Below are 12666 nucleotides of genomic sequence, written 5' to 3' on the forward strand. Positions count from 1 at the left end.
GGATGGTTGGGTGGATAGATGGATGATGGATGGATGGATGATGGATGGATGGATGGATGGATGGATGATGGATGGATGGGTGGATAGATGGATGATGGATGGATGGATGGATGGAGGATGGATGGATGGATGGATGGGTGATGGATGGATGGATGGGTGGATTGATGGATGATGGATGGGTGGATGGATGGATGGATGGATGGATGATGGATGGGTGGATGGATGATGGATGGATGGATGGATGGATGATGCATGGGTGGATGGATGGATGGATGATGGATGGGTGGATGGAGGATGGGTGGATGGATGGATGGATGATGGATGGGTGGATAGATGGATGATGGATGGATGATGGATGGGTGGATGGATGGATGGATGATGGATAAATGGATGATGGGTGGATGGATGGACAGCGTTCACGTCTCCACGGGTCTCTGAAGGTTCCACCACTGCAGCATCTCAATCAGGTTCAGGTCTGGACTTTGGACCGGGTGGTTCCAGAACCTGATTCTGAGTGTTTATTAAAGCCTCTAGTTAGTGTTTAGTAAACCTCTAGTTAGTGTTAGTAAACCTCTAGTTAGTGTTATTAAAGCCTATAGTTAGTGTTTAGTAAACCTCTAGTTAGTGTTAGTAAACCTCTAGTTAGTGTTTAGTAAAGCCTCTAGTTAGTGTTTAGTAAAGCCTCTAGTTAGTGTTAGTAAACCTCTAGTTAGTGTTTAGTAAAGCCTATAGTTAGTGATTAGTAAACCTCTAGTTAGTGTTATTAAAGCCTATAGTTAGTGATTAGTAAACCTCTAGTTAGTGTTCAGTAAACCTCTAGTTAATGTTTAGTAAACCTCTAGTTAGTGTTTAGTAAACCTCTAGTTAGTGTTTATTAAAGCCTCTAGTTAGTGTTAGTAAACCTCTAGTTAGTGTTATTAAAGCCTATAGTTAGTGATTAGTAAACCTCTAGTTAGTGTTCAGTAAACCTCTAGTTAATGTTTAGTAAACCTCTAGTTAGTGTTAGTAAACCTCTAGTTAGTGTTAGTAAACCTCTAGTTAGTGTTCAGTAAACCTCTAGTTAGTGTTAGTAAAGCCTCTAGTTAGTGTTAGTAAACCTCTATTAGTGTAAACTATCTACCCCTCCTCCTTTTCTCTTCTGTGTATGTTTGCAGGCCAGAGCTTCAGGAGTTGCATGCTGACCTGCAGTCGCCCCTCTGATCATCCCACTGCTGCTTCCATCTGTCTGGATGTGTGTTGGATACCTGCTGACATCCTGCTGACATCCTGACCTGACATCACCTCGACCCCAGTGGCAGTTGTTGGTTCTGCAGGACCAGAACCGGGTCTTCAGGTTTCCTGGTGTTCTGGTTATATGAATCTAACAGAGACGGTGTCGTGTTCCTGCAGATGTTTGGCGGTAAAAAGCAGAAGCCTCCTCCCAGGTGGAGGAAGTGCTGGCAGAGGTCCACTTCCTCTAAAGCTTCACGCTGAGCGTAAACAGAGTCTCACTTCTGGATTCTGTGACCGACCCGGACCGGAGCAGAGACGGAGCTCAGAGCAGCAGCTGCAGCCACCTGGTAGGTTCCCTGCACCTTCTCTCCGACAGAACCGCTACTCTGGCACTCCGAGAACACTGAAGAGCTCGTGTTTTATGCTTGCTTTGTCCGACGCTGGCTCGCGGGGCGAATTAGTTAACAAACACCAACAGAAATTATGTAATTTAATAATTTAATTAAAATAGTCTGTTGTTGCGCGGAGCCTCCAAGCCACTAGGGGGCCCCAAGCAACCAGGTCAGCCTCTGTATTCTCTGGGTCGGGCCGCAGAAACGTTTAAAGGTTTTAAGGTTTAAAAAGTCTGAATTTCTTCAGAATCTTCAAGTTTATGACTTCAGAAATTGTTTGTATTTGCTGGATTAGAAAGTCGGAATTTTTAAGTGTTTTTTTGTGCGAGGTTCTGGTTCTGTGGGTCCAAATGTACAGGCTTTAGAGGGGTTTATAAATGTACGGAAGAGTATTAGGGCCATGCAGGAGGAAACATATTTGAGAGGGAAGATTTTTTTTTATTGTGCACTTCGAGAAAAAAGTCGAAATGTCAAAAAAAAAAGTAAAAATGTCGAGATTAAAGTTGAAATACAATTTCGAGAAAAAAGTTGAAATGTTCAGAAAAAAGTCAAAATGTCGAAATTAATGTTGAAATACAATTTCGAGAAAAAAGTCGAAATGTCGTGAATAAAGTCAAAATTTCGAGAATAATGTTGAAATACAATTTTGTGAATAAACTCGAAATGTCTCCTCTGGCCCATCAAATCCAGTTAGGAGAGCGACTGACAGCTAGGCACCCAGCAGCCGTAACTAGCTAACTAACTTAAATCCGTTTTTCTTTTGACTTTTTTCTTGACATTTCGACTTTTTTCTCGAAGTGCATAATGAAAAAAAAATCTTCCCCCTCTAAAATGTTATTTTTATTTTTCTCCTGCCTGGCCCTAATAGTCTTCCGTAATAAATGTGATATTCTCAGATATCTGGTGGATAAACGGTGTGATTGGTGATTCCAGTCTGGAGGAGATGCGTCGCCCGCTGCTCCCCCTGCTGGTCTGCCTGAGTCCTGCACTTCTGTTCCTGCTGCTGCCCTGCAGCACCGGCGCGGCGCAGGAGGAGTCCTGGGAGGACTACAAAGATGGCCACCAGCCTCCGCCGGAGCCCAAGTGCACCTGGGAGTGCGTCCTGTTCACCCTGCAGTGGCCGGGGGGGTTCTGTCTGGTGAGCTTCATCATCCTCATCCTCAGCCACGACCGAAGGGAACAACAGACGAAAGAGGAAAGGTCGGAGGGAACAAGGGAAGGAAAGGTCGGAGATGAAAAGGAGAATTAAAAAGGAAGGAAAACAGGGCATAGCTAAGGAAAGGACACGGAGGAGGCAAGATAAGGAAAGGAGAGAAGGAAGAAAAGCAGATAAGAGGAGTGAAAGGAAAAGACTGGAACGAAGGACTTCAGATGAAGTCGGACCAAACAACACATGAAATATTAATGCTGATGGATGGATGGATGGATGAATGGTTGGATGGATGGAGGATGGATGGTTGGATGGATGGTTGGATGGATGGATGGATGTTGGATGAATGGATGGATGGATGGAGGATGGATGGATAATGGATGGATGGATGGTTGGATGGATGGATGGATGGATGGAGGATGAATGGATGGATGGATGGATGGATGGATGGATGGTTGGATGGATGGATGGATGTTGGATGAATGGATGGATGGATGGAGGATGGATGGATAATGGATGGATGGATGGTTGGATGGATGGATGGATGGAGGATGAATGGATGGATGGATGGATGGATGGATGGATGGATGGATGGATGGATGGATGATGGATGAAATAAAGAGGTAGAATGTGAAAGGAAGGTTAAGTAGGAAATTAGGAGCTTAGAGCAGTGAGGAAGCAGGTCAGAAATCAAACGAGTAAAAGATAAAATAATTTAATTCAACAAAATTCCTGCAAACCAGGTTTATTTTTAAATTGATTTATTTCTAAATTAACTTGAATTTGGACTTTTTCACGACTGCAGCCAGTTTTCTTCTTAAAGCCACCCTATGTAGTAACGCCACGTTGACCACATGGGGGCGCCGGGATCTGCTGTGTTGATGAAAGAGCCTCTGACGACGGTCTCCTCGGTTGTGCTGCCCCCTTGTGGTTGGAGGTGGTGCTGCTGCACGACTCCACCCTCCTGCTGCAGTCGGACGTAACGATATATAGGAACTATTAATGCTACCGATTATACTGCTGGCTAACCGTCTGTCCGTCTGTTCTCAGTCTCTAAACAACGAGAGTCTCTGCAGGATCCCTGAGAGCGTCAACAACTGGACGATCCACGGCCTTTGGTAGCGTCACCTGCACCCCCCCCCCCCCACACCCTTAACCTTTAGCTAACACGTAAACACGCCGCTAGCCTCCGCGCTACCTGTCCTGACCCGTCACCTGGTGCTTCTGTGTTCAGGCCCATCAAGGCTCACACCTGCTGCAACTGCTGGCCCATGTTCCACTCCGACGTCCAGGTGAGTCCCTCGCAGGATCCACTTGCCCGGTTTTCCTGGACTGGTTCCGTCTCACGAGTCTGTTCCGTGTTTTCCAGGAACTGGAGGAGGAGCTGGATCAATACTGGCCGTCGCTGCTGAAAACCAAATCCCGCTTCCAGTTCTGGTGAAGTTCCGCATCACTGCAGTTCCTGTCTGCGCCTGTAGAGGGCGGTGTTGCTCCATAGCTACCTGCATCTATCTAGAGGGCGGTGTTACTATGTAGCTACCTGCCTTTAGAGGGCGGTGTTGCTCCGTAGCTACCTGCCTTTAGAGGGCGGTGTTGCTCCGTAGCTACCTGCCTGTAGAGGCGGTGTTGCTCCGTAGCTACCTGCCTGTAGAGGCGGTGTTGCTCCATAGCTACCTGCCTGTAGAGGGCGGTGTTGCTCAGTAGCTACCTGCCTGTAGAGGGCGGTGTTGCTCCGTAGCTATCTGCCTGTAGAGGCGGTGTTGCTCCATAGCTACCTGCCTGTAGAGGGCGGTGTTGCTCAGTAGCTACCTGCCTGTAGAGGGTGGTGTTGCTCCGTAGCTACCTGCCTGTAGAGGGCGGTGTTGCTCTGTAGTTACCTGCCTGTAGAGGGCGATGTTGCTCCGTAGCTACCTGCCTGTAGAAGGCGGTGTTGTTCCGTAGCTACCTGCCTGTAGAAGGCGGTGTTGTTCCGTAGCTACCTGCCTGTAGAGGGCGGTGTTGCTCCGTAGCTACCTGCCTGTAGAGGGCGGTGTTGCTCCGTAGCTACCTGCCTGTAGAGGGCGGTGTTGCTTCGTAGCTACCTGCCTGTAGAGGGCGGTGGTGCTATGTAGCTACATGCCTGTAGAGGGCGGTGTTGCTCCGTAGCTACCTGCCTGTAGAGGGCGGCGTTGCTATGTAGCTACATGCCTGTAGAGGGCGGTGTTGCTCTGTAGCTACCTGCCTGTAGAGGGCGGTGTTGCTCCGTAGCTACCTGCCTCTAGAGGGCAACCAAGACTCCCTGTTGGATCCAGACTCTAGTGGTCAGTGGAGGAACTACAGTTCCTGAAGGAAACCTAACTTCCCGTCAGGACTATTGTCCAGATCCAGAACCAGAAGAGACCTGGTCTACCGTTAACGTTGTTCCGTGTTTTTGTCCTACAGGAAGGAGGAGTGGAGGAAACACGGTGCTTGTGCAGCTTGCGTCGAGGGGTTCAACTCTCCGCTCAAATACTTCCAGATCTGCCTGAAACTGCGACACCACTTTGACATCCAGAGGTGAGTTCGCACCTTTTACCACATCGGTAATGAAGGTGGACTCAAGGCCACGTACAGGTCTCCTCTAGACCTCCTTTTCCATCTAGAAAGGCCACACTTTTCAAGGAACCGTCCCTCTGCCTTGTGCCTCCCCACTTTGGTCCCTCCGGCAGCTTCACCTCCATCACTAGTCCTGCTCTTTGTGTGTCTCTCTTTGTCTTGTCTCTTTATCGTCCTGTAAACGTTCCCCCCTCGAGTCTCGCTGCTACTCGTCTACCCCAGATAGATCCAGAGGCTCCTCTTTTCCTCGCTCTGAACCTCCTGCAGCGCCTAAAGGCTGAATTAACGTTCTCCGTTACACCAAAGCAGAGCTTACGCCATTGCCGTTACGCCGTCCTGAACCCTTCGGACTTCTCCGTCACTCCATTCCGCCGCGGTGCAATACCCCCCCAGAGCACTAGTTGATACTTGTTTGTTGTTTAGCTTCCGGGTTTTTCCGGTCAGAGTGAATCAAAGAGATAAGGACAACTATGGTGCAAAAAACCAAAACAACCCCCCCCCCCACCCCCCCAAAAAAAATCTCACACACACACGAAGAAAAGAGCGCTGAAAGTTCACTACAGCTTCACGAACCGGAATCGGGAATGCGTTGCTATCAAGCGAACCAATCACAGCCCTCTCGGGCTGCGTTGGGTCTGCGTGGCCTCGACGCGTAGTTACAATTTTTGGGAGGTGCACGTCAGGCTATGGCGTAGCCCTCGCCGTAGGGTGCCCGTCGCCACGTACCCTACAGCGTAGGTTCTGCTTCGATTTAACGCAGAAGCATAATTCAGGCTTTACTCCCCGGAAACGCCCGTCTCACCTCATCTTGATACATCCATCACCATAGCAACAACAAGGGGCTCCGGGCCGATCCTTGGTGCCGTCCCACCTCCTCCTGAAACCTCTCTGTAATGCCTACTCTACTCATGCGTGTTCTTTGAGTTTACGAAGACTCAAAACCGCATCTGTCCTGATCTTAACCGATCTCCTGACCCCGGATGACTCAGAAAGGTTCTTCTGTGTTTTTCAGGCTGCTGGAGGACGCCGGCATCACTCCGTCCTGCGAACGGCTGTACAAGGTAGCAGCAGCCGACATCGACCACACTCTGTAAAGTCTCCGGAACCAACAGCGTGTTTATGCTTCAGTACCAGAAAGATTAAAACATGAACATTAGCTTAAAACCAGGGAGTTCGGACAGGAAGTGACATCACAGACTGAAGCTGTGGAACATCTGGAACCGGGATGACACTGTTGAACATGTGTGTGTGTGTATATATATGTGTGTATGTGTGCTCAGGTCGGGGAATGGTCCAGCGTCCTGGATCCACATCTGGGGAACAAGACGGAGGTCCAGTGCGTCACAGACGACCAGGTGAGCCGGTCCGAGCCAGAACCGCTCAGCCGGTTGCCCTGGTTTCAATTTTCAATTCAATTTTATTTATATAGCGTCTAATACAACAAATGTTGTCTCTAGACGCTTTACAGAGATTCAGCAGCACACAGCAGACATCCAAGTAGGCAGGTGGAAGCAGCAACGGGATGACCAAGGATGGGGGGGGGGGGGCCGGGACCGCAGGCCAGAACGCAGCTCCCGAGGCTCCGGCCTGCAAACATGCACAAAAGAGAAAAAAGGGGGGCCGGCACAAGAAACTACAGGAGCGATGGACAAAAACGATAGCTATGAGATATTTATAATAAATAGAAATGGAAATGGAGAAGGTAACCGGGGGATCTGACCTGGAGACGTGTCCAGAATCCTGCCGGGCTTCTGGCGCCAGGAGCAGCTTCTCACGGTGTTAATGGACCCGGTCCTGGTGGTCCTGGTCCTGCCCCCCCCCCAAACCAAACAGACTCCTGTTTGTGCTGAATCCTCCCCAAAACCCAGAAAATGTTCTTCCAGAGAAAAGTTAGCAGAGTCTTTGTTCTAGGAGGCCCGTTTGAACCCGACCCGGAGGACATGAACGTCCCACATCCATTACTTTTTTTTTTTTTATCTTTATTTCATTCGTTAAATAAGGAAGAGTATTAGGGCCATGCAGGAGAAAAAATATTTTGAGAGGGGAAGATTTTTTTTTATTGTGCACTTATTGTGCACATGTCGAGAAAAAAGTTGAAATGTCGAGAATAATATTGAAATGCAATTTCAAGAATAAAGTCGAAATTTCGACTTTTTCTCGACATTTCAAATTTATTCACAAAATTTTGACTTTTTCTTCAACATTTCGACTTTTTTCTCGAAATTGTACTTCAACATTAATCTCGACATTTCGATTTTATTCTCGGCATTTCGACTTTTTTCTCAACATTGACTTTTTTCTCGAAATTGTACTTCAACATTAATCTCGACATTACGACTTTTTTTCTCGACAATTCAACTTTTTTCTCGAAGTGCAAAATGAAAAAAAAAATCTTCCTCCTCTAAAATATTATTTTTATTTTTCTCCTGCCTGGCCCTAATACTCTTCCGTAATTAAAAGAAAAACAAAACGGATCAATATAATTACAACAAATCTCTCTCCTTGAATGAAAGTGTTAGTTTATAAAGCCAGGAAAGAATTCCGATCCTCTGGCTCTTCCTTTTTAGCTGTTCCCCAGAGTAGAACTAAAACATTTGCTGCTTTTAGCCACGATGCTCCAAAACTGTGGAACAGCCTGCCGGAGGATCTGAGAGGAGCTGCAAATGTGGACATTTTTAAACTAAAAACTCATCTCTTTGGTCTGGCTTTTATGTAGCATCAAATTATATAGTTTATTCTGTTTAACTTTTTTTTTTTAGAGGTATTTGTTTTATTTATTTATCTATTGCTGTGGACTGATTATTTTTTCGCCTTAATTCTTGAACTTTTATCATTATTTCATTTTAATTAACTATATTGTATGTCAGTGTGCACTGGTCTCCCAGTTTTTATTTTTATTATGCTTATTTTTAGTCAAAATGTTAAGCACTTTGTATTTCATGTACCTGGATGAAAGGTGCTACATTAATAACATTTGATTGATTGATTGATTGATTGAAAGGGAACAAGAAAGAAGACTAAGCTTATTTTATCTGTCCCTTTTTCCTAAGAAATCAAATTTCAATTAATGTAATAAAAAAAAGACAAATTACGCAATTAAAAAAACAAAACAAAAAAAAACACTTTCCAATAAACATAATTAAAAAAAAACAAAACAACAAAAAAACAAAAAAAAACAAAACCAAAATTACAACAAAGTTATAAAATAGCTGTCGTCAAACACAGACAATATAGTGGAGCGGCTAAGAGTGGATTTTAGGCAGAATCGTGCATTTGGTGATACAAGCATGAAAATTGGCATGAGCAGTCTCCATGGGTCACTTGACAAGAAAATTGGTCGGGCCACTTGAAATTTCAAGTTGGCGGCCATTTTTCAAGATGGCCGCCACCTTGGTCGATCAATTAAGTGATGTAATTGTTTGGTTGGTGATATAGGCATGAAAATTGGCATGAGCAGTCTCCATGGGTCACTTGACCAGAAACTGCTACCAGCCACTTGATGGCAGCCATTTTTCAAGATGGCCACCACCTTAGTGGAGCAGTTAAGTGATGTAAAGTTGGTTATACAAGCATGAGAATTGGCATGAGCAGTCTCATTGTTCCCCTGACAAGAAACTGCTCATGCCAATTTTCATGCTTGTATCACCAAATGCACGATTATGTGACTTATCTGCTCCGCTAATACTTAGATCCTGATTCAGCAGCTCCGGCGTGAACCGGTTTATTCTCGTCTCGGGTCCCTGAACTACGGTGGCCGAGACCCGCCATTGCTGAAAATAAAAGTAACGCTGCAAACAGAAACAAACGCCGCTGCAAATTAAAGAAACGCTGCAAATAAAAACAAACGCCGCTGCAAATAAAAGAAACGCTACAAATATACAGAAACCCCGCTGCAAATAAAAAAAAAAACGACGCAAATAAATAAGCCACAACGGAAGTGAATTACCGGGGACTATTTTTGCTGATGCACCGGTGTGTTTTTTACATGAGAGGAGAAGAAGACGAAGACGACGTAAGTGAAAAGGAAGAAATAAGAAGAGCGAGGAATAAGAACAACAAACGAGAAAATAAGTGAAAAGGTTAGTGTTCATTGTCGCTACGCTTAATTTTTTTCTTCTTCTTCTCCTCTCACGTAAAAAACACCGGTGCATCAGCAAAAATAGTCCCCGGTAATTCACTTCCGTTGTGGCTTTTTTATTTGCGTCGTTTTTTTATTTTATTTGCAGCGGCGTTTGTTTCTGTTTGCAGCGTTACTTTTATTTTCAGCAATGGCGGGTCTCGGCCACCATACTGAACGGTTCCTAACAGCGGGAACTTGTGCTCTTGTCGTCCCAGGAACGGGAGGTTTTGTTCCAGGTGAAGGTCCCGCTGTCCCGCAACCTGACGGTTGGCTGTGATCACCATGGCAACGCCGACGGAGGCCCGGGACTTGGACCGGGATGGTCCTACTCCTCGGGGCACCCCTGCCCCCCCGGCGTCCCCTTCTTCTACTTCCCGGTGAACCACCAGCAGCCGCGGCGGCCGTGCGGCTGACGGCACCGCCGGGAACTTCCAGAACTTTCTCTGTAAATGTCGTTTCCTGTTTCTTTGTCGTCATTAAACACAGAAGTGGAGTTTCAGTTTGGTTCTTTTCAAAACGTTACAAAGGCCACGATTACATGATGTTTTTTAATTCGGAATTCATTATTCCGAATTAAACTATTTTCCTTCGAGTTTACATGGAAATAGTAATTCGGAATTGAGGTTTACATGGAAAACACATTTAATCGGCTTTATCCAATTCCTCTTAAGGTCTGGGGGTTGGGAAAAGGTTCTGATTACTCGATTAGCAACAAAATGGAGGACCACACTATTTCCACACAATTATTTCCAGGTCCTCCAAGCTATTTATTAAATAAATGGTCTCTGCTCTTGACCAGCGTTTACTGCGTGCTGTCATCTTGAAACTTTGTTTGGAAAACCAGCCCAGCGCGGAATATAAGTGTCATGGAGACAGACGGGCGAGGGAACGAGCAGAAAGAAAGACCGGAATTAATTTAAAGAGGAATGAGTGTATACATGATCGTGGAATTATTCTATTCGGATTTAAAATCGGAATAAACCAGCCACTTACTTCAGAATTAAGTTTAATTCGGAATGGCCATTTTCATTTGGAATTAGGTGTTTACATGATAATTTTTACTCATTTTAAATCAGATTTGAATTCTGAATTAAAGAGGAATTAAACTTCCCATGTAAATGCACTGAATGACCCGCAGAGTCCATTCCAGTCCGAGCTGGAACCGGCTGGAACCGGCGGTCCACCAGAGGTTCAAAGGTCGGCTTGATGATCCGTGTCAGTTTCAGAACCAGAACTTGAGTCGTATTTGCAAATTAGTGAGAAAATGAACTTTTTCTGCAAACATTAATGTAAAATCTAAGAAAATAGGAACTTCTGACGTTTTTCTTTAAGAACCGCAAGTTTAAAAAGTTAAAAGTTGCAAATTTGAGTCGATAAATTTCTAAATGTTGATATTTTTTTCCACGTTCAAATCTGTTTTTATCCCTTTGTACGTCTGGACGCGTCATTGGTGATTCCGAGGTTTTAAATTTTTAAGTTTAAAGTTTCCGATCAAACCTTCCCGGACCCGAGACCCGCCGGTCCAGTTTAAACCCGACCAGTTCAGCTGCAGTGACGTTTTACTTTGAAAGGCCAAGTTCCGCCGTCACATCTGGAGTTTCTCATAAATCGGATCATTTCAATCATCTCAGGACTTTTAAGTCATAGGACTGTCCAGGACTGTCTCAGAAAATTAGAATATTGTGATTTTCTGTAATGCAATTACAAAAATGTCATTCATTCTGGATTCATTACAAATCAACTGAAATATTGCAAGCCTTTTATTATTTTAATATTGCTGATCATGGTTTACGGCTTAAGAAAACTCAAATATCCTATCTCAAAAAATTAGAATATTCTGGGAATCTTAATCTTAAACTGTAAACCATAATCAGCGTGTGTGTGTGTGTGTATACACACACACACACACACACACACACACACGTGTATGTGTGTGTGTGTGTGTGTGTATATATATATATATATATATATATATATATATATATATATATATATATATATATATATATTTATATATATATATTTATATATATATATATATATATATATATATATATATATATATAAATAAAATACACACATACACACACACACACAGATATATATTCTATAGCAGCTAAAACAAACATGAGGAGGAAGGATTTTTCCTACACGGTTCTTTATTAGAAATCTTGAGACCAAACATGACGAGCGGTTCACAGTTTATTGACATGATGGTTTGAACCCAGAACCTAAAACCCCCCAGAACCAGAACCCGCCCAGAACCCGACCGTCCTCAGAACAAAGAGAAGCACAAAAACAGACAGAAAATAAAAGTAGAAAATAAAACTGAGCAGGAACCGGACGGACTGGACCCGGTTCCCAGGTCCCCCCGGGTCCCCCCGGGTCCTCCTGGGTCGGTCCAGAACCCCCGGTCCCCCCTCAGTGCTCCAGCCGGCCCAGGAACCGCAGGTTGAGGATCTTCAGCTGGTCGTCCAGCTCCATGCGGACGATGCCGTCGTCTCCGTCTATGCTGAGCAGGATCCCGGTGGCCTCGCGGTCCTCGCCCAGAATCACCTTCACCTGGACCGGATTAGAGGGTTAGAACCAGAACCACAACCAGAACCAGACCTGGACCTGGACCCCCCACAGGACCAGAACCAGACCTGGACCCCCCCCCAGCTCCTCCCCCAGAATCACCTTCACCTCCGGAGAGCACATGTTCCTATCAAAATAAAAGCCTGCACTTGGAACTTCCAGAACTTTCTCTGTAAACGTTGTTTCCTGTTACTTTGTCGTCATTAAAGACAGAAGTGGAGTTTCAGTTTGGTTCTTTTCAAAACGTTACAAAAGGCCCGCAGAGTTGAGTCCAGTCCAAGCCGGTTCTGGCCGGAACCTGGCCGGAACAGGCTGGTTCTGGCCGGAACCAGCTGGAACCGGCCGGAACCGGCTGGAACCGGCGGTCCACGGAGGTCCAAAAGTCGGCTTGATGACTCGTGTTCTTCCACATTTGAGACAAAGTTTCAGATCCAGAACTTGATTCGGTTTTGTGAATTCGTGATAAAAATGAACTTTTTTTGCAAACATTCGTGTAAAATCAAAGAAAATCTGAATTTCTGACGTTTTTCTTAAAAAAAAGTAAAAAGTTGCAAATTTGAGTTGATAAAGTCTAAATGTTCATTTCAGGTCCTTCACCCAGAATCACTTTCACCTGCGGAGAGCACAGGTTCCTATCAAAA

The 12666-nt window shown here is 45.1% G+C and overlaps 2 protein-coding genes across 3 annotated transcripts in view; one reads left to right on the plus strand and one right to left on the minus strand.

Annotated features, from left to right (window-relative positions):
- The first annotated feature begins 855 nt into the window (after window positions 1-855).
- Window positions 856-9941, plus strand: rnaset2l (ribonuclease T2, like). 2 transcript variants are annotated; one of them, XM_061719936.1, is made up of 9 exons: window positions 856-1559; window positions 2501-2742; window positions 3805-3872; window positions 3989-4046; window positions 4124-4191; window positions 5176-5289; window positions 6341-6389; window positions 6609-6683; window positions 9664-9941. In XM_061719936.1, the coding sequence occupies exons 1-9, from the start codon at window positions 1355-1357 to the stop codon at window positions 9859-9861; spliced, it is 1077 nt and encodes a 358-aa protein (XP_061575920.1). In that variant the 5' UTR covers window positions 856-1354; the 3' UTR covers window positions 9862-9941. The 2 variants fall into 2 exon arrangements, with proteins under 2 accessions (XP_061575920.1, XP_061575921.1); XM_061719937.1 differs by having other exon boundaries at window positions 1518-1559; window positions 2538-2742.
- A 1696-nt stretch (window positions 9942-11637) lies between these two features.
- Window positions 11638-12666, minus strand: part of supt5h (SPT5 homolog, DSIF elongation factor subunit) — a 37781-nt gene continuing 36752 nt past the window's right edge. The window contains exon 29 of the mRNA XM_061719935.1: window positions 11638-12010. Within this exon, the coding sequence (XP_061575919.1) occupies window positions 11870-12010 (141 nt within the window). The 3' untranslated portion in view covers window positions 11638-11869. The remainder of the gene's footprint in view (window positions 12011-12666) is intronic.

This window comes from Cololabis saira, chromosome 4 (assembly GCF_033807715.1).
Source record: "Cololabis saira isolate AMF1-May2022 chromosome 4, fColSai1.1, whole genome shotgun sequence".
Taxonomy (NCBI): Eukaryota; Metazoa; Chordata; class Actinopteri; order Beloniformes; family Belonidae; genus Cololabis; species Cololabis saira.

Bases quoted from the DNA above. Each gene is read 5' to 3' on its own strand.
- rnaset2l (XM_061719936.1), top strand. From the start codon at position 1,355: ATGAATCTAACAGAGACGGTGTCGTGTTCCTGCAGATGTTTGGCGGTA. The intron at 5,290-6,340 runs GTGAGTTCGCAC...TGTGTTTTTCAG, and splicing joins CACCACTTTGACATCCAGAG to GCTGCTGGAGGACGCCGGCA. The intron at 6,390-6,608 runs GTAGCAGCAGCC...ATGTGTGCTCAG, and splicing joins CCTGCGAACGGCTGTACAAG to GTCGGGGAATGGTCCAGCGT.